This window comes from Phoca vitulina, unplaced genomic scaffold (assembly GCF_004348235.1).
Source record: "Phoca vitulina isolate PV1807 unplaced genomic scaffold, GSC_HSeal_1.0 scaffold35, whole genome shotgun sequence".
NCBI lineage: Eukaryota > Metazoa > Chordata > Mammalia > Carnivora > Phocidae > Phoca > Phoca vitulina.
In genome coordinates this window covers 11,323,757-11,350,626 of record NW_022589738.1, presented here as the reverse complement: position 1 = coordinate 11,350,626, position 26,870 = coordinate 11,323,757, and the positions used below count along the sequence as shown (strand labels likewise).

The following is a 26,870-nucleotide window of genomic DNA, read 5'->3' as shown; positions in this document are numbered from 1 at the left end:
AAGAAGAAGAAGAAGAAGAAGAAGAAGAAGAAGAAGAAGAAGAAGAAGAAGATAGCAGGAGGGGAAGAATGAAGGGGGGGAAATCGGAGGGGAGACGAACCATGAGAGACTATGAACTCTGAGAAACAAACTGAGAGTTCTAGAGGGGAGGGGGGTGGGGGGATGGGTTAGCCTGGTGATGGGTATTAAAGGGGGCACGTCCTGCATGGAGCACTGGGTGTTATATGCAAACAATGAATCATGGAACCCTACATCAAAAACTAATGATGTAATATATGGTGATTAACATAATAATAAATATATATATATATATCTACTATTAAAAAAAGACATAGAAATGATTTAATACTAGGAACCAAATAAAAATACTGTATAAGATTAGAAAAATAGTTATTGAGAAATTCCTTATAAGTCCTCAGACTCTGCAATTGGAAGGTCAGTCATTTATTAAAATTCCATTTTCTTCTTCATTGCCCTGAAATTGTAAACCCCACCTTGACAGTGTTTTGTGGGAAAAGAGCTGGGTGAAGAAATAAACAAACTTTGATACTCATTCCCACTCTATTAATACACATCCTAACCTCTTAGTGTTCTAATTTCCACTATTTCTAAAATCTAAAATCAATTGCCTCTCTTACATAATAGGTATATTTTGAGACCTTGAAGGACTATTCCCTAGGAGTAAATGGGACCCAAAAATAGATCAGCTCTCACAGGGAGAAAGGCTCCAATTTTGAAATCAGCTCAATCTCTGATTTGATTAAGATAATCTTGAATATTTAGTGGTCTCATTTTATTTCCCTCCTGGAAGTAAAATATACATTCTCAATCGATACATACTGTTACACAGAGTCTCACTAACTTTTACAATTTTTTAAATACTTTGTCCATCAATCAAAAGTTATTAGGTTTATGAGAAAACAAGATATGACCAAAACCAAGAGAAACAAACAAACAGAAAATCAGTCCCATAAGGGACTCAGATAATGCAATGATCATTCATAGACTTTTAAATAATGACAAATAATTTATCTAAGAACTTACAAGAAAAAGGTGAAGGTCAGCAGAGAGTCAGAAACATAACAAAAGCAAAATAAAAAATCTAAAACTGAAAAACACAACTGAATTTATGAATTAAATAAATGTGCTTAACCGCAAATTAGACATAGTCAAAGATAAGATTAGTGAAGTGAAAGATCAGAAAAAAATATACAAAATGAATTCAGAGATATAAAGGGATAAAATATGGAAAAGAGTATAAGAGATACATGAAAGCTATTGAATAAAACTAAGATACATATTTGGAGTATCTGAAGTAGAGGAGAGAGAGGGGAAAAAGCAATATGTGAAGAGATATTATCTGAGCAATATTCAAATATGACAAAAGATATTAATAGATGCAGACTTAAGACATTCTAGATACCCCAATATGGACAAATATAAAGAAAATCAGACATAGGCTACATGTGTTACAGAAACTGTGTAAATTCAACAGAAAAGGGAAAAATATTAAAAGTAGACAATGAAAACTATTGTTACAGTTGATTCTTGGACAACACAACTTTAAACAGTATGGGTTCACTTATATGTGGCTTTTTTCCAATATATTGTTAAAATTTTTGGAGATTTGTGACAATTTAAAAAAAACTCACAGATGAACTGCACAGCCTAGAAATAATAAAAAATCAAGAAAAAGGTATGTCACAAAGGCATAAAATATATGCAGACACTAGTCTGTCTTATCATTTAATATCATAAAATACATACAAATATATCATAAACAGTTAAAATTTATCAAAATTTACGCAAAGACTTACAGACCATACATGGCACTATTTGCAGTTGAGAAAAATGTGAACAAATGTAAAGATGTAAATCATGACTGCATAAAGTTATCTGTAGTATAAACTGTACTAATGTAGTAATTTTGTAGTCACCTCCTGTTGCTATTGTGCTGAGCTCAAGTGTTGCAAGTATCTACTTAGGATGCCATGTGACACTAATCATCTCTGCACGAACAGTTCATCTCTACAGTAAACTGTGTATCACAATAAAAAGTGATCCCTCATGGTTCTCATATTTGTTGGTTTAGTGCAATACCTCAAACTTCAAACGACATCACTGGACCCACACGAAGTACTACTAGTGATGCTGGAAGTGCTCCCAGGAAGTAGAGAAAAGTCATGGCATCATAAGGAAAAGACGAATCGCTTGATAGGCACACAAACTGAGGTCTGCAGCTGTGGTTAGCCACCAATTCAAGATATATGAATCCAGTGGAAGGACCATTATAAAAAAAGAAAAAGAAACTCATGAAGCCGTTGCAGCAGTTACAACCAGCAGGTGCGAAAACCTTGCACTTTTCGCAAAATACCTATCTCATATTGAAAAGGCAGTTTTTATGTAGGTGCAAGATTGCTGTAAGAAAGGCATAGCCTATAGACTCTAATGATTTGGGGGGGAAATGACACCAGTATATGACAACCTAAAGCAAAAGAAAGGTGACGGGTCTAAAGTTGGAGAATTTAATGCCAGCAAAGGATGGTTTGATAATTTTAGAAAGAGGTTTGCCTTAAGAAAAAAGAAGGCCAAGATAATAGGAGAAGCAGTTTTGGCCAACTAAGAGGCAGCAGATGAGTTCTCGGACACCACTTACAAACTCACTGAGGAGAAAGGATATCTGCTTGAACAAGTTTTTAATGCAGATGAAAGTGCCCTATTTTGGGCAGAAAATATGCCACGAAGGACATTTGTTAGTAATGAAGAGAAATGAGCACTAGGATTTAAGGCAGGAAGGAATAGGCCGACTGTACTGTTTTGTGCAAATGCAGCTGGGTTTATGAACAGGACTGCCCTTATCTATAAAGCTGTTAACCCCCGAACCTTGAAGGGAAAAGATAAACATAAGCTGCTAGTGTTTTGGTTGTATAACAAGAAGGCCTGAATAATGAGAACCCTTCTTCTAAATTGGCTTCATCCATGCTTTGTCCCTGAAGTCAGGAAATACCTTGCCAGTAAGGGACTGCCTCTTAAAGTTCTTTGGATAGTGGACAATGCCCCTGGCTACCCAGAATCCCATGAGTTCAACACCGAGGGCATTGAAGTGGTCTATTTGCCCCTAAACATAATGTCTCTAATCCAGCCTCTAGATGAGAGGGTCATAAGGACATTTAAGGCTCATTATGCATGGTACTCTATGGAATGGCTTGTCAGCATTATGGAAGAGAACGCTGATAGAGAAAACATGAAAGCATGGGAGAACCACACCACTGAAGATGCCATCATTGTTAGAAGAAAAGCCATGAAAACCATCAAGCCCCGAACAATAAATTCCTGCTGGAGAAAACTATGTCCAGATGTTGTGCATGACTTCCCAGGATTTATACAGAGACAATCAAGGGAATCATGAAAGAGACTGTGGCTATGGCAAAGGGTGGGGGGTAAAGGGTTTCAAGGTATGAATCTTGGAGAAGTTCAAGAGCTGACAGACACCATATCACAGGAATTAAGAGAAGATGACTTGATGGAGATGAGTGCTTCTGAACCAGTCCAGATGACGAAGAAGAAGATATAGAAGTGGTGCCAGAAAACAAACTGACATTAGACAACTGGGCAGAAAAGTCTTGATTATTCAATATGGCTTTTGGCTTCTTTAACAACATGGACCCTTCTAAGACATGGGCACTACAACTAAAGCAAATGGTGGAAGAAGGATTGGTACCATATAGAAATATTTTTAGAGAAATGGAAAAGCAAAAAAGTCAGAAATTATGATGTATTTCTGTAAAGTTACACTGAGTGTGCCTGCCTCTCCTTCCTTCCCTTCCACCTCCTCTGCCTCTGCCACCCCTGAGACAGCAAGGCCTCCCCTGCCTCCTCCTCCTCCTCAGCCCACTCAACATGAAGAAGACAAGAATAAAGACTTTTATGATGATCCACTTCCACTTAACAAATAGTTAATAATCATCGTGCCATACAGTTAATAAACTTATATGTTCACACAGTTAACAAACTTATCTCTTATGTATGTGTGTGTCTGTGTGGAAATCTAATAACTGTACAAGAAATGTATGAGGTGTTTTTGTGTCGTCATCATCATCAATGCCTAAGTGTTTACCATGTAGAACACTGTGTGCAAGACATGTACGGAAGCGGTTATACCTATCCTCACGTAGACATAAGGTGAATGATCATCAATATATGATTAATAATGTATTAGTTTTCTTACTGTTTTTTAATTTTGCTTTCAAAGAATTACATTACCTTACATTAAGCTTCTCCCTCCTAGAGAAACTGCGTATCGGGCTATCATTACAGGTAAGTGGTTTTAAAAATGTAACAATGTTCCCAAAACTGTATTATTAATATAATACCGTACACCATAAAAATTTTTTTATAACAATTCATGCATTCGTGTATCGGCTAGGCTACCATGAAGCAAGAGTATCAATTACATTAGACGACCAAAAAGCAATCATATTGCTGCTTCTTCATTATCAATGCATGAGTAGTCATATCTACAAATAAATGTGAATTTCTTTTTCACATTATCTTCTTATTTTTGAGGTCTAATGTTAATGATATATATAATGTCTACTGTAATTTTTTAAAGATTTATTTATTTTAGGGGCACCTGGGTGGCTCAGTCATTAAGCGTCTGCCTTCGGCTCAGGTCGTGATCTCAGGGTCCTGGGATCGAGCCCCACATCGGGCTCCCTGCTCAGCGGGAAGCCTGCTTCTCCCTTTCCCACTCCCCCTACTTACTTGTGTTCCCTCTCTCGCTATATCTCTGTCAAATAAATAAATAAAATCTTTTAAAAAAAAAGATTTATTTATTTTAGAGAGAGAGAGCACATGTGAACAGGGGGAGGGGCAGAGGAAGAGAGAATCCTCTGGCTGAGTGTGGAGCCAGATGCAGGGATGGATCCCAGGACTCTGAGATCATGACCTGAACTGAAATCAAGAGTTAGCTGCTCAACTGATTGAGCCACCCCGATGCCCCTAACATCTACAGTATTTTATATCATAGAAGACAATATTGGTATAGGTACTGACAGATGATTCATCCTGTAAACAGATGATGGAAACTTACAGTATTGATAAATACAATACAGTACTATAAATGTATTTTCTCTTCCCTATGATTTTCTTAATAAAACATTTTTTCTAGCTCACTTTACTTTCAAAATACAGTATGTAATACCTGTAACATACACAATATGTGTTAATGAACTGTTTTTGTTATTGGTAAGCCTTCTGGTCAACAGAAGCTATTAAGGTTTCAGGGAGTCAAAAGTTATACATGGATTTTTTACTATGTGTGTGTGTGTGGGGGGGGGGGTCAGTGCCCCTAACCCACATTGTGCAAGGGTCAACAATACTTTCAAAAAAACAACAGCATAGTGACATCTGATTTCTTAACAGAACCACTGGAAACCAAAAGCCAATGGAATAATGTCTTCAAATGAGTGAAAATTAATACTCTCTAATCTAGAATTCAATAACCAGCAAAAACATGCTTGAAAATTAAGAGCAAAATAAAGCATTGCTAAGAAAAATGAAAACTGAAAGTATTTATCACTAGAACTCCACTAAAGGAAATACTGAAGGGTACCCTTTAGGCAGAAGGAAAATTATCCTAGAAGGAAACACAGAAATGTAACAATAAAAAATACAGAGCAATGGAAGGGGTAACAGTGCAGTAAATCTAAGTGAATAGTGACTATAAAAGTAACAGTAATACCTTGTGGGATGAAGTATGTTAGTCTGAATGTCTGTGTCCCCCTCATAATTCCTGTTCAAACGTAATTCCAGTGTGATGACATTTGGGGGAGGAACCTTTGGCAGATGACTGTTGCCCTTATAAAGAGACCCCAGAGAGCTCCCTTTCCCCTTTCACCGTGTGAGGACATAATGAGAACACAGCTGTATATGAAGCAAGAAGCAGGCCCTCAGTAAAATAAAGTCAGCAGACAACATAACTGCAGAAACTTGATTTTGGACTCCCCAGTTTCTAAGACTATGAGAAATAAATTTCTGTTGTTTATAAGCCACCCAGTCTATGTTATTCTGTTACAGCCATTTGAACGGACTAAGACCAAGTGTATATTTGTGTGTATCTCTTTAAGGATAAATACATATGTATGTATATGTGTAAGGATAGATATATGGATATTTAAAACGTACAATAGCACTAGAAGGGGAGTAAAGGGAGTTAAAGGATTTTAAGATTCTGGTATTGTCTTAGAAGTGCCAAAAGTACTAATTTATATTAGATTTTAGTAAGTCAAGAATGTATGTTGTAATTTCTAGAGTAATCATTAGATGAGTGATAAAAAAACGTTTAAATAATAGAGAAGAGAAATAGAAAAAATACTTAGACAACTGAAATGAAGGCAAATAAATAGAAAAAAAGAATGGAACAGATGGGACAAAGAGAGAGTAAATAGGTGATAGATTTTAAGTAAAATATATGAGTAATTTTGTTGGTACAAGTGAAATAAATACCTTAATGACAACAATTGTTGGACAGGATTTAACACACACAAGCATAATTACATGCTCCTTACAAGAGATACACCTTAAATATAAGGAAACAGAATGGTTGAAAATAAAAGGATAAACATACACTAAAAGAAACACACACAAAAAAATGGTGTTGCAGCTGTAACAACAAAGTAAACTTTAAGGAAAAAATCAGAACTAGAGTTCAGAATGGCGTTTTCATAATGAAAAAGGTTTCTTCACACCCATAAAATATCACAATCCAAAATATTTAAGCACTCAAGACTATCACTTCGACATATATAAATCCAGTATTATCAGAACTAAAAGGATCAATAGAAAATCCACAATCATTATTGAGAGAGTTTAGTATATACCTCTCTCATTATCAGACAGAATACAGAGATGAAATGATCAGTAAGGAAATGGGAGATTTGGACAACACAATTAACAAACATCATTAACAGACATATCTAGGATATTCAAATAAACAACTGCAGAATTCTTTTTTTCAAGGGTATAGGAAACATTTAACAAAACTGACCATTTCCTGGGCCAAATTTCAAAGACTGAAATCTGACAGAGTATGTTCTCTGACCACAATGGAATTAAGCCAGAAATCAAAATCAAAAAGAGATACAGAAAATCCCCTGAAATTAGAAGTGAAAACAATTATAAAGAACTCATAGTTAAAGATGATGGAAATTAGACAACAGAATGAAATAAATGTCTTAAAAATGATTGACATAAAAATGTACGGGATACAGCTAAAGCAGTGAAAACTGGAAAATTTATATCCTTAAATGTATATGTTAGAGAAAACAAAGGCTACAAAATCAAGTATTTAAACATCTGAATCAAAAAAATCATTAATAAAAAAAGCAGAATGAGATATAAAATATGGAACCAAGATGTACTAAAAGGATGAGAATATATCCATTCAAATATCAGGAACTGTAGAAACTGGAAAAGTTTGAGTCATCACAGTTTTAAAGTTACTGGAGAAGGAGTTGGGATTCAAATATCAGTCCAGAGCAAAAGTCATAGAGAGAATTCCATATGGAGACACAAGGATATAATGTTTATTCATCTAAAAGTCATCAAATCCCCATAGGAAAAAGCTGAATGACAGTGTTCTCAAATAAACTTCTCATAGATCGGCCATGCTTTAAAATGACTTTTCTTAAACATATTAATTATACTCACAATTTTTAAAATTAAATATCCAGGATGCAAAAAAAAATCATTAGTGAAAAATAAATCCAAAGAAAGTAAAAAGAAGGAAATAAAGAAGGCAGAAAGCAATAAAATTAAAAACAAATATGCAATATTGCAAAAAGACACAAGTATTACAAAATAAGAAATAAAACAGTGAGTCTTCACAGATGACATGATTGTACATAAATAAATTTATTTATTTATAAATAGTCTCCACAAAAACTCATAAATAATAAGTAAATTCAACAAGATTGCTGAATACAAGGTCAGACTACCCAAATCAATTGCATTTCCACATACCAACAATTAGAAAATAAAATTTAAGAAAGATTCTACCTGTAATAACATAAAAACCAAATACTTGGACTAAATCTAATAATGTGTAAGACTTGTACCACAAGACTATAAAATACTGAAAGAAGGGGCGCCTGGGTGGCTCAGTCGTTAAGTGTCTGCCTTCAGCTCAGGTCATGATCCCAGGGTCCTGGGATCGAGCCCCACATCGGGCTCCCTGCTCAGCGGGAAGCCTGCTTCTCCCTCTCCCACTCCCTCTGCTTGTGTTCCCTCTCTCGCTGTGTCTCTCTCTGTCAAATAAATAAATAAAATCTTTAAAAAAAATACTGAAAGAAATTAAAAGCAAATAAATGGAAAGGCCACAGTGTTTATGTATTGAGAGACTAAGTTTTGAAAGATGTCAATACTCCCCAAAAGTATCTATTGATATAATACAATCCCTATAAAAAATGCCAGTAGGGTTTATTTTGTGGAAATTGTTAAGCTGATTCTTAAAATTCATATGAAAATACCAGGGGCCAATAATAGCCAAGGCAATTTCAACAAAAAGAACAGGTTGCAAGTCGGGGCGCCTGGGTGGCTCAGTTGGTTAAGCGACTGCCTTCGGCTCAGGTCATGATCCTGGAGTCCCTGGATCGAGTCCCGCATCGGGCTCCCTGCTCGGCAGGGAGTCTGCTTCTCCCTCTGACCCTCCCCCCTCTCATGTGCTTGCTCTCTCTCATTCTCTCTCTCTCAAATAAATAAATAAAAAATCTTTAAAAAAAAAAAAAAAAAGAACAGGTTGCAAGTCTACTGGATATAAAATTTTAATATAAAACTACAATAATCAAAATACTGTGGCATGGCACAATGTAAGATACCTTTTAGAGCAGGCATGAATAATACTTGGTTTGTGAAAGTGACACTGTGGATCAGTGAAAAAGTGATGGTCATTTTAATTAATGGTCCTGGGTCATGTGCATATATTTATTCAAATAGAAAAATAAATCCCTAACTCATAGCATACACAAAAATCAGCTGCAGGTAGACTGTATGTCTAAAGGTAAAAGTTGACCCAATAACAATACAGAAAATCACATAGGAGAATATTTTCATGATTTGGGAGTTAGGGGAAGTTTTCTTTAACAGGATACAGAACCCGCCCCCCCCCCCCCCCCCCCCCCCCCAGTCAAACAGGAAAAGATAAACAAAATAAGTTACTAAAAATTAGAGATTTCTGTTTGTCAAATGACACATTAAGAGAATGAAAAGGCAAGTCAGAAAAGGTATCTGTAACAGAAAGAACCAACATTGTTTGTACGCAGAATATAGAAAGAACTTCTTCAAGTGAGTTAGTAAACGACAAGAGAAAAATAAGCAAGAGACTTGAACTAGCACTTCACAAAAAGGGATGTTTAAATGGTCAGTAAATATCTGAAAATATTCTCATTAGTAATAAAAATGTAAACCTACTACCCACCCAACAAAATTATAAAAACAAAAAAGTAAAAATGTAAATAACCACCACGCTGGTGCATCGCTAGCAAGAGGGTAACACGGCACAACCACTTTGGAAAGCTATCTGGCATCATCCTTCTCCTGAAATTGAACACGTACATATTCTGTGACTCAGCCATTTTAGTCCTATGTATATATCCAATAGAAATGCATACATGTGTGGACCAAGAGACAAGTACAAGAATCTTTATAATACCATTAGTTGTAAGAGGTAAAAACTGAAAACATCCCAAATATCCATTAATTAGAATAGTATATGAATTCATGTCTATTTATAAAATGTAATATTATAAAAGAGTAAAAATGAAAATATGACTAATACGGGTAACAAAATACATTAATCTCACAAGTATCATGTTAACAAAAAGAAGTTATAAACAAACAAATACACACCATGTCACTGAATTTATATAGAGAAGTCAAAGCTAATCTATGGTGTTAGCAGGACAGTGTTTCTTTTTGGGAGATAACAAGGGAGTGGTGACTGGGAGGAGGAACGGGAAATGCTCCTGGAATATTAGTAATGTTCTATTTCTTCACTGTAGTGATAATTGTACAGAAATTGTGATAATTCCCTAAGCTGTACAGTGCGTCTCAAGCAGGGACAACTTTTGCTCCTCAGGTGACATTTAGCAACATCTGCAGGAATTTGTCATTGTCACAACTGGAAGGTAGAGGAGAGCTACTGGCATCTAGGGGGTAGAGGCCAGGAATACTGCTAACCATCCTATCATGCACTGCATGTTCTCTCACTCCCCAACAGAGAGGCACCCAACATATCAGTAATGCTGAGATTGAGAAACTCAATCTCAATTGAGATTGCGTGCTTTTGTTACTTGCGTGCTTTTGTGTATGTAAGTTAATTCGAATAAAAGAAACCGAAAAGGCCATCTGTATATGTGTCAAAACAAAAACAAGGATGTTAGTCTCTATCCAAGTTTTTCTATTTCTATCTCTTTGCTTCTCATTGATTTTTAAATTTGATTTGTTGCCTTCTAGTGGTCAGTAACAACTGAGAGGGAGAAATGCTCCTGCAAAACTGTGTAGAAACAAAACTAAAATTGAGGAAATTCTGCCCATTAATTTATTATTTCCTTGGTGACTTATTCTCGGACTCTACCGGAAGAGCCTTCATATCCAACTCTGAAATGCCAAATTAAGGGGAGTAGAATCGGAGAAAGCTATTATGACACACTCAGGCAAGCTTTCTAAGAAGTGTCCAGGATTGAAAACAGCAACTTGTACATTACTTACTTGACTCACAGATGTATCATGTTACTTTTCACCAGAAAGCAAAGTGCATTATTGATAGTTTTTCCAAACAGGTAGATGGAGAAATAGCCAATGGAAATTGATTTCATGGGAAAAGAAGAAGATATCCAAATTACTTTTGCATCCTAATTTGCAGATGATTAAAGTCCACTTAGGAAATGAATACAGATTTTGGACTTCTGGGGAAGTCCTCAGGAGGACCCTAAGTTCACCTTGTCCCACAGATACAAGTAGCTAACACCCACATTAGTGTATGTAACCCAGAGAATGACCCAAAGACGGGCAGAACAGACTCTCCACAGCTAAACGTAGATAAGAGGACACATCAAAGAGGGTAGGAAGGGCGGAGATGCAGTTGGGAGGTAAACAGACCCACAGGACTGCCCCTGGGAGAGAGGGATACCAAGGGCGTGGAGAGGGGAGACGGACAGAAGAGGAGATCCCCACTCCAGGCACCCCAGGCATGGAGGACCTGCACCAGGAAGACAAATCCCCATAATATTCAGCTTTGAAAACCAGAGGGACCTAATTCTGTGCGTTCTTAGAATTGGCGGGGCTTAACACCTGGGACTTTAAGACTCAGAGGGCTTGGCTCTGGGACAGCCAGGAGGGCAAAAGGAAACTGAGTCCCCATCCTTAAAGAGACAGCACCACCAAGAGCCCCACTGAGATACAGCACAGAAGCAGCAGTTTGAAAAATGCCTGGGGATATACGGGAGGGAGATTTGTTTCTTAATCTCAGAGCAATATGCTGGAAGGGCAGGGATCACTGGGAGACTTCTTCAAGAACAAAAGGGTTGGTAGGCACCATTTCCCTCTCCCCCCCCCCAACCTAGACACACGGACACCTACAAGAACCAACTTGCTAACAGTGTGCCACGCCCTTTCATTCTCCTGTGAACCTGCCCCCTCCAAACAGCTTTTGACCAGAGCCCATCCAAAGCGGTGCCGTAAGCCTGGCAGTGTGCCAGCAGCCTCAACAGAGGCCAGCGCCACTCCAAAGTGACTCCTGCGCCAGGGAGAGGGGAAGATAACCACACACACCAGTCCCACTGCAGCCCCAAGAGTGGGCTGGGGGCAGACAGCTGGTCTGACTGCAGAGCCGGCTCGCCACCAAAAGCAAGGGAGACAACACGGGGAGAGTGCCCTGCACTTCAGGGCTACTGCACTTCTGACAAATGCCTGGTCTGACTCACTTCAAGCCCAAGATGGCCCCAGACTGGCCCACAAACACCACAGGGACCAAACCCTGCCCACAACAGGCAATGAGTGCCATTGCAAACAACTTGACTGAAGGCGAAAGCGGCTCAGCTGCAACAGTAGGGTGTACGCAACCCACATAGGACACGACCCTGAAACACCAGGTTCTGGTGAACAGGGGACATGACACGGCAGGATACGAGAGGATTTCTTCTTCCTAAGGCTATTACTTTCAAGAGCAGGAGATGTAGGGGTGCCCAGCTGGCTCAGTTGGTAGAGCATGTGACTTTTGATCTTTGGAGTTACGAGTTCAAGCTCCGCCTTGGGCATGGAGACTACTTTAAAAAAAAAAAAAAAAAAAAAAAAGAGCAGGAGATGTAGCTGACTTTCCTAACACAGAAAGAGACATAGAGAGTTAGACAAAATGAGGAGACAGAGGATGGTCCCAAATGAGAGAACAGGGCAAAATCATAGCAAGAGAGCTTAATGAAATGGAGATAAATAATATGCCTGATAGAGAATTTAAAGTAATGGTCATAAAGATCCTCACTGGATTTGAGAGAGTGGAGGGCCATAGTGAGATTCTTAACAAACCGATAGAAAACATAAAAAAAGAACCCATCACTCTGAAAAACAAACTGAGGGTTCTAGAGGGGAGCGGGGTGGGAGGATGGGTTAGCCTGGTGATGGGTATTAAAGAGGGCATGTTCTGCATGGAGCACTGGGTGTTATGCACAAACAATGAATCATGGAACACTACATCAAAAACTAATAATGTAATGTATGGTGATTAACATAACAATAAAAAAATAAAAATAAAAGAACCCATCAGAGATGAAGAATCCAATAAGTGAAGTTAAAAATACACTAGAGGGAATAGTATACTAGAGGAAGCAGAAGAATGGAGGACAGAGTAGTAGAAAGCAATCAAGCTGAACAGGAGAGAGAAAAAAAAAACAATAAAAAATGAAAAACAGACTTAGGGAACTCAGTGACACCATTAAGCATAATAACATTCACATTATAGGGACCCCAGAAGGAGAAGAGATAGACAAGGGGACAGAAAATTTATTTGAAGAAATAAGAGCTGAAAACTTCCAAATCTGGGGAACAAAACAAAATTCCAGATCCAGGAGGGAGAGAGAGCCCACAACAAAATCAACCCAAGGAAGTCCACACCAAGACATGCAGTAATTAAAATGGCACAAAGTAATGATAAAGAGAGAATTTTAAAAGCAGCAAGAGAAAACAAAATAGTTACATAAAAGGGAAACCCCATAAGGCTATCAGCTGATTTTTTTAGCAGCAACATTGTAGGCCAGAAGGGAGTGGCATGATATAGTCAAAGTGGTGAATGGAAAAAAAAAAAAAAAAACCTGCAGCCAAGAACACTCTATCCAGCAAGGCTATATCATTCAAAATAGGAGGAGAGATAAAGAGTATCTGAGACAAACAAAAATTAAAGGAATTCATGACCACTAAACCAGCCCTACAAGAAATGTTAAAGGAGACTCTGAATGGAAAAGAAAGACCATAAGCAGGAGTAGGAAAAGTAGGAAGTGCAACAGCAGTAAAATTAAGCATATCTATAAAAATCAGTCAAGGGAATCACAAAATAATAGAATGTCAAGTATGACAATACATACTTAAAATACTGGGGTGGGGGACAAAGAATGGGTTCAACCCTGAGTGACCATCAACTTAATATAGACTGCTATAAGCATAAGATGTTATATACAAACCTAACGGTAACCACAAATCAAAAACTAGTAATACATATGCAAAAAATGAGAAAGGAATCCCAAGTATATCACTAAAGAAACCCAGCAAACCGTGAGAGAATAGAGGAAAAAAAAAAAGGAACAAAGAATGCCAAAAACAACCATAAAACAGGTAACAAAGTGGCAATAAATACATACCTATCAATAATTACTTTGAATGTAAGTGGACTAAACACTCCAATCAAAAGATATAGGGTGAGAGAATTGATAAAAAAGGAAGACCCATCTATATGCTGCATACAAGAGACAGATTTCAAACCTAAAGACACAGGCAGATTGAAATTGAAGGGGTAGAAAGGCATTTATCATGCAAGTGGGAGTGAAAAGAAAGCCAAGGTGGCAATACTTACATCAGAGAAAATAGACTTTATGACAAAGACTGTAACAAGAGACAAAGAAGGACTCTACACGAATAATAAGGGAGAAAGTCCAACAAGAAGATGTAACAATCGTAAATATTTATGCTCCCAACATGGCATCACCCAAAATACATAAAACAGTTAATAACAAACATAAAGGAACTGATCAATAGTAACACAATTATAGTAGGAAACTTTAATGCTCTACTCACATCAGTGGACAGATCATCCAAACAGAAAATCAACAACGAAACAGTGGCTTTGAATGACACATTGGACCAGATAGATTTAACAGATATATTCAGAAATTCCATCCTAAATCAAAATACATATCCTTTTCATGTGCACATGGAACATTCTCCAGAACAGACCACATATTAAGCCACAGAACAAGTCTCAACAAATTCAAAAAAAATGGAAGTCATACCATGCATCTTTACTGACCACAACAATATGCACCTAGAAATCAACCACAAGAAAAAATCTGGAAAGACCACAAATACATGGAGATTAAATGACAAGCTACTAAGCAATGAATGGGTCAGCCAAGAAATCAAAGAGAAAATTAAAAAATACATGAAGACAAATGAAAATGAAAACACAATGTTCCAAAATCTTTGGGATGCAGCAAAAGCTGTTCAATGAGGGAAGTTTATAGCAATGTAGGCCTACCTCATGAAGCAAGAAAACTCTCAAATAAACCACATAACTTTACACCTAAAGGAGCTAGAAAAGAACAAACAAAACCCCAAACCAGCAGAAGGAAGGAAATAACAAAGATTAGAGCAGAAATAAATGAAATAGGAACTAAAAAACAATAGAACAGATCAATGAAACCAGGAGCTGGTTATTTTGAAAAGAGCAATAAATACAATAAACCTCTAGCCAGACTCATCGAGAGAGAGAAAGAGAGAGAAGTCAAATAAACAAAGTCAGAAATGAAAGAAGAGAACAACCAACATGACAGAAATACAAAAGGATTATAAGAGAATATGATGGAAAATTATATGCCAACAAACTGGACAATCTAGAAGAAATGGATAAATTCATAGAAACATATAACTCCCCAAAACTAAATCAGGAAGAAACAAAAAATTTGAACAGATTATCAGCAACTGTAATTGAAAGAATAATCAAAAAACTCCCAATAAGCAAGAGTCCAGGACCAGATGGCTTCACAGACATTAAGAAGAGTTAATACCTATTCTTCTCAAAGTACTCAAAAAATAGTAGAGGAAGGAAACCTTCCAGATTCATCCTATGAGGCCAGTTTTACCCTGGTACCAAAACAAGATAAAGATACTAAAAGAGAGAGAGGGAGGGAGAGGGAGAGAGAGAGAGAGAAAGAGAGAGAGAACACCACAGGCCAATATATCTGATGAGCATAGATGCAAAAATCCTCAACAAAATACTAACAAGCTGAATCCAACAATACATTAAAGAACTCATTCACCATAATTAACTGGGATTTATTCCTGGGATGCAAGGGTGGTTCAATATTCTCAAGTCAATCAATCAACATGATACATCACATAGATAAAAGATAAAAACCATATGATCATTTCAATAGATGCAGAAAAATTTTGCCCCTCAGCTGCTAAGGAGAGCAGGCTGGATATTTCATACTCATCTTGCCAGTGACCCCAAACCTCTAAGGATGGCCTTGGGGAGTTGCCTGTGCTTCTGAGAAGGCACATGGAGTCCGGTGGGGCTAGAAGTGAAGAAAGCTCGTGGGTGGTTTTCAAATGTAGGAGATCTCATTCTGTGAAGCTTCCAAATTTACTGTTTTATAGTTTTCAAAACTAAAAAGACCACTCTCTGTCTCTATTTTGCTCGTGTTTGCTCGCTCATGCTCACCACCGCCACCCCCGCCCAGCCCCCAGCCCCAGAATTCTACAAAGGCATTGCTGAGCCTGGGTTGGGCTAGATTTTAATTCTACTCTCTATCCTTAAATTTTAAACACTCCTTTCTTTTTTTCTTTCCCCACACCAAGCCCTTCAGTCATCAGATCTGGCTTTGCACACCAGGGCAAAGAACTCACGCGACTTTGGCACAGATCGTGCACTTCCAGCCACCATCAAGGCCTGAGACCCGACACTCGCTGCACACTCTCAGGGAGCAGGCCGGGCACGGCTCTCCTCGGTCAAATATTAAGCCCAGGTTTCTCTGGCAGTGAACGCAGACTCTGTTGGTTTGTTGTTGAGTCTTCCCACTTCTACGTTTTGCTTCTAAGAGTTCATTTTTCAGCTTCCTGGAAGGAAAAAAGAAAAAAAAAAATCACTTAACAAAAAAAGAAAACAGGAGAGGAGCTCTCTTCATTGAAGTGGTATTTTCATTCGGAAGAAGATTTGAAAGAATCAGGTGGTCAGAGCCAGATACTTTCAGAAAACACAATTTCTCTCTCTTGAATCAACAATCCTTTGATATCAGTAGTTGAAAAAGATAGCGCTTGTGTCTTAGCATTTGAATTTTGACATCTTCCACTAGCACTACGATTTTGCTCTTGGTACTTCCTGCCATGCTATCCTAACTTCTCCAAGTAGGTCTTTAACACCCTAACACTGGAGCACAACCCACCTGGCAGCTCGCACAATACCATGTTCCTTACCTGTCTAGATATACTACGTGAAGCAAGAGTGTGAAATCAAGCTTGGCAACGTTGATACTTCCCTTAAGTGATCCCATAGAGAGTTTTCTGACATGTCCCGCCATTGTAGATCTCAACACTTGTGCTTAGCATTTGAGGTTTTCTAACAACTTCCACCGACCTCCGGCTTTTGCTGTCAGATATGCCTAGGTTTGAATCTAGGTTCTGTCATGAATTAGCTGTGCAACCTGAGGCAAAGATTCACCCACTACACCTTGGTTTCTTGATTTCTAAACTGGGGGTAATTGGGGAGCCTGGGTGGCTCAGTTGTTAAGTGTCTGCCTTCGGCTCAGGTCATGATCTCAGGGTCCTGGGATCGAGCCCCGCATCAGGCTCTCTGCTCAGCAGGAAGCCTGCTTCTCCCTCTCCCGCTCCCCCCTGCTTGTGTTCCCTCTCTCGCTGTGTCTGTCAAATAAATAAAATCTTTAAAAATAAAATAAAATAAAATGGGGGTAATAATGTTCTTACATGATTTTTTTTAAAGATTTTATTTATTTATTTGAAAGAGAGAGAGAGTGAGATAGAGAGAGCCCAAGAGGGAGTAGGGTCAGAGGGAGAAGCAGACTCCCCGCTGAGCAGGGAGCCCGACGTGGGACTCGATCCCGGGACTCCGGGATCATGACCTGAGCCGAAGGCAGTCGCTTAACCAACTGAGCCACCCAGGCGCCCCCTTACATGATTGTTTTTAAGATTAAACAAGATGATATACGTAAAGGTACCAGCATGGTGCCCGGCATATACTAAGTAAATGCTAGTTACATGTCCCTTCTTTTACTACCTGACATGTAATTTTTTTAAATAAACACATTAGAAACAAGCTATTCAAAGTGATGCGACACCAGCATCGGGGAACTTACTGGGAATGAAGAATCTCAGGCCCCACCTCAGACCTACTGGATCAGATTCTGCATATTCACAAAATCTCCAGGTGATCAGAGTTTGAGAAGCATAGCTTTGGAACATTTGGGCTCAAATCTGGCTATAGGCTGGAATCACCTGGGAAGATTTTAAAAAACAGTGATTCTCGAGTCTCACCCTTCTCCCTGCCAGACTCTGATGGCATTTTTTTTAAAGTGTGACTATTTATTCTAATATACTGCCAAATTTGGAAGACACTACTCTAAAAGATAGGTTCATCTCCACTTAAACGTTTCAGAGACATGCTGTTCCTTTATGTTATCCATTTTCAGTCCCTTTAAAAAAAAAAAAAAGATTTATTTGAGAGAGAGAGATCTTGCACATGAGCAGGGGGAGGGGCAGAGAGAGGGAGAGAGCGAGAATCTCCAGCAGACTCCCTGCTGAGCACAGAGCCTGAAGCAGGGCTCGAGCTCATGACCCTGAGATCATGACCTGAGCCAAAATCAAGAGTCAGACACTTAACCAACTGAGCCACCCAGGCACCCCTCCAGTCCCTTCTTGAACACAACATTTCTATGTTCCAGAAAAAACAAACATCCCAGAATCATTCCACACATCTCATATCATTTCCTTTTACATTTGTGGTACTGAGCTTTGTTATACCAGACTAGACTAGCATCTCCCCAAAAGCAGGAATGATGACTTTAGTTTCTTGAATATACTGCTCATGACCCAATTCTGTGCTAGAGTATAAGGTACTTAAATGTTATAAACTATTTATTAACTCTTTGGGGTCTTCAAAATAACTTGTGAAGTATTACATCATTCACGTTAAAGATAGTGAGCAGTATCAGAAACTAGGTCTTCTAATTCCTAGCCTAATGAGAGATTTCTAAATGGGAATTTAAAAAGAGAGGAGTAAGGTTTCTAAAACCTTTGATCAATTGTATCCTCCATTCATCCAATGAACATTTCTCGAGTGTCTATTGTATGCCAGGCATTCTGGTATTCAGAGACAAGACTGAGTCAAAACAGGATATCTGTTAAGAAATTCCCATTAGCCTCATGTTAGTCAAGAAGAGGACAAACCACACAAGACGATTCCTGTGTTACAACAGGCAGATATAGAGTGCTCTTAGGTCCTCATTCTTATCTACCAGAACACAAACAATAACCCACAACAAGTTTTCCTAATTCCTGATTTAGAGCTTACAAAGTACCCTTATGTCCTTTTTTTCATGAACAACTGGCTTATGAAATTGAATGTAAGAAAAGCTCCACACAATTTACTTTTGAAAACTTGCAGAAGCTACAAGCTTTAAAATAACAGAATGAGTTCTCATTTGAAAACCACAATTGTATTATCTGGAAAATCACAACAGATGTTTGAACACCTCAGGGCACAAGAGACACAAAACACTACTTATTCGAAATCTACAACAATGCATGCAACAATGACAAAGAAACAAGGTAATTAAAATGGGTAGAACAAAGATAGCAATCATGAATAGCAGTCCTATCTGAATAGGCTGCTGGGCTAAAGAGTAATAAATGGAGAAAATAGGGGTATTCCAGGACATTCCAGAGGCAAATTCTCGTGTGGAGAAAAAATTCCATGAGCAGGTGCCTGAATCACTTCAACTTACCAGTTCCTTAATCACTTAGTAGGTCCTTAGAGTGGGTGAGACCACTTGGAGAAATTATGGCCATAAACTGAAACATTTTCTTAAGATTTTATTTATTTATTTGAAAGAGAGAGAGAGAGAGAGCACACAAGTGGGGGGTAGGAACAGAGGGAGAAGGAGAGGGAGAAGCAGACTCCCACGCTGAGCAGGGAGCCTCACACAGGACTTGATCCCAGGACGCTGGGATCATGACTTGAGCTGAAGGCGACGCTGAACCGACTGAGCCACCCAGGTGCCCCACAGTGAAACATTTTCATTGCATCTTTCTTTGTGCTCCACTGACAGGACTCTATTTAGCAATCAGGTTTCATCTAGTTCAGTTCTAGAGTCTGAAAAGACCTGGGGCCTCATGTAAATCAGGCCATGAGGAAGCAGGAATTTAAAGGTCCCAACACCCTAGTCAGCACATTTTTAAAGCAATTGGTGCTAATTGTCCCACATATCCTGGGAGCTATCTCTGAGATTGTGGGAAAGGATGGAAAGAATTCCACAGGCTGGCACAAAATACTAAACGGCCTGATTTTTCAGATCGCTTAGAAATTGACCTAATTTAATCATGCCTAGGATAATTTACATGAAATGGACATAGCCATTTTCAGACACTCAAGAGGAGAAAGGTTAAAGGGAGGGCAACTGGAACTAGGAAAAAAAGTATGCAAGTGGAGAACTGGTATCAAGGAGAAAGGGAGTACTGGGAGCCTGGAGAGAGGAATAGGATGGGAGATGTCTTTTCCCTCTGCTTTACTATCCCTCTGCTTTACTAACCCTCTGCTTTACTAACAAAGCAAGGTAGGCCTTATTTGGTTCCTGTATTGGCTGACCCAGTCTGAGAAATGTATCTGAGGAAGATGACTTTCTGGGCTTCAAGCACAGTATCTGTTCATCTCCTGCACCCACATAGGCTAGAAATGCTTCTGGTTCCAAGTAACAGGCTTAAAAATAGGCTTCATTTTTTACCCACATAACAAGAAATCCAGAATTAGGCAGTTCTTACATTAGTTCAGCTGCAAATCAGGTCATTGAGGGACTCAGGATCCTTTCATCCTGAAGGTCCCCTATCTTCAAGTTGTGGCTTATCGTTCTTATGCAAACTGGCCAGCCGGCTCCAGAATAGCATCCGTGTTTTTTGTTTGTTTGTTTGTTTTTTTAAGATTTTATTTATTTATTTGAGAGAGAGAGAGAGTACAAGAGGGGGGAGCGGGAGAGGGAGAAGCAGACTCCCCGCTGAGCAGGGAGCCCGTTGCGGGACTCAATCCCGGGACTCCAGGATCATGACCTGAGCCGAAGGCAGTCGCTTAACCGACTGAGCCACCCAGGCGCCCCTAGCATCCGTGTTTAAGACAGGAGGAAGGGGCAAGCTGTGTTGGCTGTACCTGTCTCTTGACAGAAAAATGAAAATTCACTGGGAATTCCCCCCCATCAGAGTTCTCCTTAGGTTCCCCTGATCGGACAGTGCCCTATCACCACCTCTAGCTGCAAGGGAGGCTGGGAAAGTGGAACGAGTCAGACCGCACAGCCCTGCCTCTTGACATTAAACGTGGTCCTGTGACTAACACTGGTCCCTGAGATGTGGGATGTGATTCCAGGTAAAAGCTTTAAAAGCGAGTGCATGGTTTACCGCATGCCGTCTTCTTTGCATGGAGAATGGCAATGTCCCAAATAGTGTCTACTCTTTGTCTGAGTCCTGGTCTGAGGATGCTACAAAAGAGAGTACTCAGCTGTTTTGTTACGGACAGGCAGCACGAATGAGAAATAAACCTTCCTGGTTTTAAGGCACTAAGAGTTTGGGGCTGTTACTGTAGCATCACTTAGCCCATCCTGATAAGTCCAGCCTAGTTCTTCATCTGGCTGCTTCATCTGACTTCCCTGTATCCTTTCTATTTTGGTTTTACTGCTGCTTCCCCAAAGAGGCTTTCTCTGACCACCAAATCTACAGCAGATACCCGTCTTATTCTCACTCACAGAACCGTGTTCTTTTTCTTTTTCTTTTTTTTTTTTTTTTTTTTAAAGATTTTATTTATTCATCTGAGACAGAGAGAATGAGAGAGAGAGCACATGAGAGGGGGGAGGGTCGGGAGGGTCAGAGGGAGAAGCAGACTCCCTGCCGAGCAGGGAGCCCGATGCGGGACTCGATCCAGGGACTCCAGGATCATGACCTGAGCCGAAGGCAGTCGCTTAACCAACTGAGCCACCCAGGCGCCCCAACCGTGTTCTTTTTCCTTATAGCACTTACTGTAATTTTTTTTTTTTACTTACTGTAATTTTTAATTGTACATTTGGCTGTTTTTACTGGTTTAATGTTTGTCTTGCCAATTCCTCTATAATCTCCGTGAGGGCAAGACTGTATCTGTTGTGTTTAGCTATGCATCTTATAGCACATAACCTAGTGCCTGGAACATAACAGATACCATTTGATTGAATGGATAAAAGCATAAGCACAAGCTAGCAAGTGCTAGAGGAAGAGGAAGAGGGAGGAAAGGAAGGAGGAAAAAAAAAGGTACAGAGTGAAGGGAAGGAAGGAAACCTCAGCCGTGCTGCTAACTAGATGGCACTGGGCATTCAAGTTAACCTCTCTGGGTCTCAGTTACTTCAACTTCAAAATAAAGATAATGATTTCTTTCATATCTTCCTCCAAGGCTGTTTACAGGAGTCAGAGGCAATAAAGCATGGCAGGGTGTTCTGTAAATTATAAAGGGCTTTACAGTATGAAGCCATCATTATTAAAAGGAGAATGAGAAGAGAAAAATATGTACAATGTTGGGTCTACTGAGAATAAAGTCAAATTAAAATTGGCTAAAACTGAGATCAAACACACTCTGAAAAAGTAATCCCAGCCTGAGAAAACTACAAAAAATGTTCTCAATTATTCATTAAGAACTTCCCAAACTTCCTCTGTCTTCCTTAACTTCATTCCTACACCATTGTTCAGAAAGAAAAACCATTTTGATTCGTGCCAATATCAAAAATCTAACCAATTACTCCATTTGTTCTTGTCTGGAGAGAATCAAAGAGTGTGGGAGATGGATGGAAAAGTGTAGTAGAGATAAATACGGCCCCAAATCAACAGTTAAAACCTGATGAAAAATAAAAATAAAAAAAAAGTTGAAGACATTTAATACCAGCTAACACCAATTCTTTATTTGAGATGAACTCAGGATGCTCTTGCGTTTTAAAATATTAGTTTATTCCTTAGATTTCCTTGTTGCTACACAGATGTGCTGATATTAACATGCAAATTGATGACCCATATGTAATTGAAATCTTAAAGACTGAAGAGATAAACTATCTCAGCTGTAGTTAAATGATAGAATCTTTTCCCTGCTATATCCTGTGATACACTGAATTCATTTTTTTCCATCCCATCATCAAAAATGTTCAATGCATTACAAAGACTGCCTGCTTTATCATTGCATAGACATACTCCTTTCAAATCAGGAATTGCTTTCATTAAAATTCCTGTCACATTGGTGTGGCATTCTTTTTCTTTTGTTACCCTGTCTAGACTCAATTGTACTGAACATTATTTTGCACCGAAGAAGACAGGAATTTTGGAATGGAAGCAAATAGCTGCCTGGAAGAGGAAGCTACAAATAACAGTTCACCAAGCATCTTTGATCCCTTGATGCCTCCAACAATCCCCCGTCTCATCTAGCAGAACACATCAAGGCCCAAGAGAGTTAACAAACAAGCAAGCACTATATCGTGGCCCAGAGCAGAGGGCTCTGAAGGCAGACTGCCTGGGTTCAAATCCTGGTCTTGTCGCTTTTTATATCTGAGACTTTAAGAAAACTACGTAACTTCTCAGTGCCTCAAAATACTCCTGTAAAAAAGAATCATAATAGTTGCAACCTCGTAAGGTTGTTGTGCGCATTAAGGAAGATAATGCTGTGAACGTTGAGTGAAGTGTTAAGCCCAGCTTGATATGTTGTGATTATGAAATAGGCAATTCTGGTAGGTGTCTCTCCATAGCTCTTCTCCTCTTCTGTATTAGTGGCATGTCTAACTAGGTTCGTGGCCGCTCAGAATAAAGACTACATTTCCCAGTATCCCCTGCAGTTAGGTTTGTCATGAGACTAAATGTTGGCTCATGGGATGTGATCAGAAATGATATAGGCAACCTCTAGGTCAGGACCTTAAAGGGAAAGGGCTATCCCTTTCCCTTGAACCCCTCTTCCCTCTCAGAGGCTGGGATGAGAACAGAGGAGTGAGCCATCTTGGATTATGAGCTAAACCGTCAAGGCGGTGGAACAACAAAAAAGACAAGGTGCCCAGACCCATTCTATAACGGAGCCACCAGAACAGTATCACAAAGCTGCCAACCAACCCAGGCTTTTCTACTAAAGAGCAATATATTTCCATCTTATTTAAGCTGTTATTATAACATGTCTCTGTCACCCACAGCCAAAACTATTTTACAACAAATATAATAAGAACTCAGTAAATACTAGGTCTTTTCAGTATTGTCCACTTACAAAAACGTTGCTATCGGGATGCCTGGGTGGCTCAGTCGGTTAAGTGTCTGCCTTCGGCTCAGGTCATGATCCCAGGGTCCTGGGATGGAGCCCCGCATCGGGCTCCCTGCTCAGCGGGGAGCCTGCTTCTCCCTCTGCCCCTCACCCTGCTTGTGTGTGCTCTCTGACAAATAAATAAATAGAATCTTTAGAAAAAAATGTTGCCATCAGGTTCTGCTTCAGCTTCTGCTGCAAGGCCTGCACTGTAAATCCTTCTCTAGAACGAGAGTTTGATATTCCTTTGAGAGAGCAAAACCACAGTGACTGATGAAAAGTATTGTTAAACCAGAAACAATGAGACAAAAATGACTGAAATAATATACACAGGCAAAATAATGCCACAGCAGCCTGAGGCCAAGGGCTGCAGGGCTCCTAGCATTCCCATCTTTCATCCGCATCCAGAGGCAATGCCGTCGACACTGGGCTGGGGCCAGCTCAGAAGTGCCCAAGGAAAATCCAGCGGTGATCAGGTCTCCTTTCTGTATTCTGATTATAAAAATACTTTTTTCATTTTGGTTGTCGCTTGTGTGTGCAGAATCTATTTTTAAAACCTAAACAGCACAACACAGCCACGATAACCACAGCCACTCTGTTTTACACATCATATCATTAAGCACTGGCAGCATCCTATGAGAAAGACGTTACGATTCCCATTTTAGGAATAAGAAAATGGAATCTCAGGTAGGAAACTTGCTATGGGTCACAGGGTTAGTAAATGCTGCCATCAGGATTCAGGTCCAGCATTTTATTTTTTTATTTTTTTTAAAGAGTTTATTTATTTATTTGACAGAGAGAGAGACAGTGGGAGAGGGAACACAAGCAGGGGGAGTGGGAGAGGGAGAAGCAGGCTTCCCATGGAGCAAGGAGCCCGATGCGGGGCTCGATCCCAGGACCCCGGGATCATGACCGGAGCCGAAGGCAGACAGATGCTCAACCGACTGAGCCACCCAGGCGCCCCAGGTCCAGCATTTTAGATTTCAAAATCTGCACTCTTCCCCCAGATTCCTCTTGATTCTTTTTTATTTTATTTTTTTAAAGATTTTATTTATTTATTTGAGAGAGAGAGAATGAGAGAGACAGCACATGAGAGGGGGGAGGGTCAGAGGGAGAAGCAGACTCCCTGCCGAGCAGGGAGCCCAATGTGGGACTCGATCCAGGGACTCCAGGATCATGACCTGAGCCGAAGGCAGTCGCTTAACCAACTGAGCCACCCAGGCGCCCTCCTCTTGATTCTTATTCTGTTAACATATTTTTGCTCAGAAAGGACACTGCACTTATCAATAACTGCTATTTTTTTCCTAGTTGTGCAAAACCATGCTAAGCACACTCAAAGGTAAACCTCAATAAACATGAAGGGTTGCTTCTGTCTGACTTCTCCCACCAAAAGCCATCTGTCCAAGTAGCCTCTTATCACAAAGTCAAACATTCCTCAATGGGGCTGTTCTTCAACAAACACCCCTCTGGTCCTAATAAACTTTATATAGCTTTTGATTTGCTTTCAAATCAATGACTACTAAAAAGAATCAAGACCATGTGAGAATTGGGGAAAAGTTCGGTCCAGATAGAAAGCTACTTCAGAGAAAGTAATGAAGAACAGGATTGAAACTACACTTGTCTAGACAAAGAAATCTTGTGAATTGTGCCAATTTAATGTGTTTAGAAATTGTCCCAAGGATAGAGGGCACTGTGGAATCTTCATGTCTGCAAATGACGCCAAGCACTTCCTGGTAATAAAACACTCAGCTCATAGGAATATACCAGGAGATCTCACAAAGCCATGTAAACAGACGAACAACTGTTTACTAACTATAGTCTGAAAATTATTGCAGAAACTGATCTCATATGTAATGAGCAAACCAAGTCTTGGAATATCTTGGAATAACTAAATATTAATAACTATTGTCTCAATTTCCTGGCCCAATGAGGAACAAGGATGTGTTTTGCTAATCTGAAATCCAAAGGATACCTTTCTTGAGTATCAAAAACTGCAGAAAGTCCTGTTACCAATATGGTAAATCATTCAGAAAAAGAAGGGGTAGAGAGAGAATCCACATAGCAAAAAAGAAAAAAAACATGGATAAATTACAGGGCTTTTAAAGATTATTGCTCTGACATTGCAAGGATTATCTTGATGGGAGGAAATGGGGCAGTCATACACCAAAAAAGATAACTTAAAGAGAACATGTTGCCCTTGAAAAATTCTTGAAAACTACTTCTGCTACTGAATACAGGCACACACTAAATTTTTATAAACATAGAGCTGACATTTATTCTAAAATGTCTATAAACTGAATTTGTGTAAACTAAATTATTTTAAATGCAGAAGGAAGGACTTATATGCTCACCAAAGACAGCTGTCAGTACTTGATTTTTCCCATTTTACCTCTTTAGGTGGTGCTTATGGGAACTCATATTTTCATAGCTAAAGGTGATTACAAAAAAACCCACTTCCAACAGTTTTTCTAGTTACCAGTAGCAGTACATAGTACAAGGGATGTCAAGTCAGCATTTCTTCAAAATTCATTGAGATGAATACAAATATTGTTTTCTTTATGCGCTATTTTTTTTTAAACCAAAGCTAACTTTATTATATTGAATTGCAGTAAGAGATACCATGATGTTTGCTTCATTGAAATTCACCTCTGACAATTGCTTTCAGATTCCATGAAAAGGAAGATGAGATCTGTGCTGAGTAATAAACAAATCTAATTAATAATTCTTTTTTTTTTTTTTTAAAGATTTTATTTTATTTATTTGACAGAGAGAGAGAGAGAGACACAGCTAGAGAGGGAACACAAGCAGGGGGAGTGGGAGAGGGAGAAGCAGGCTCCTGGCCGAGCAGGGAGCCCGATGCGGGGCTCGATCCCAGGACCCTGGGATCATGACCTGAGCCGAAGGCAGACGCTTAACGACTGAGCCACCCAGGTGCCCCTAATTAATAATTCTTAATTACACCCATTTTTTTTCAGATTGCTGGTTGTTTCCCAATATTCCCTCTACTCTTTTATGCCAGTACAAACCCCAAATGTGAGTTGGTTACATG

The 26,870-nt window shown here is 39.2% G+C and overlaps 1 protein-coding gene across 3 annotated transcripts in view; it reads right to left on the bottom strand.

Moving 5' to 3' along the window:
* The window catches only part of SYTL5 (synaptotagmin like 5), a 243,601-nt gene that overhangs the window by 76,636 nt on the left and 140,095 nt on the right, over positions 1-26,870 (bottom strand). For all 3 annotated transcript variants that reach the window (XM_032426709.1, XM_032426711.1, XM_032426710.1), the window contains one exon: positions 16,168-16,377. In XM_032426709.1, coding sequence (XP_032282600.1) covers positions 16,168-16,377 — 210 coding nt within the window. The remainder of the gene's footprint in view (positions 1-16,167; positions 16,378-26,870) is intronic.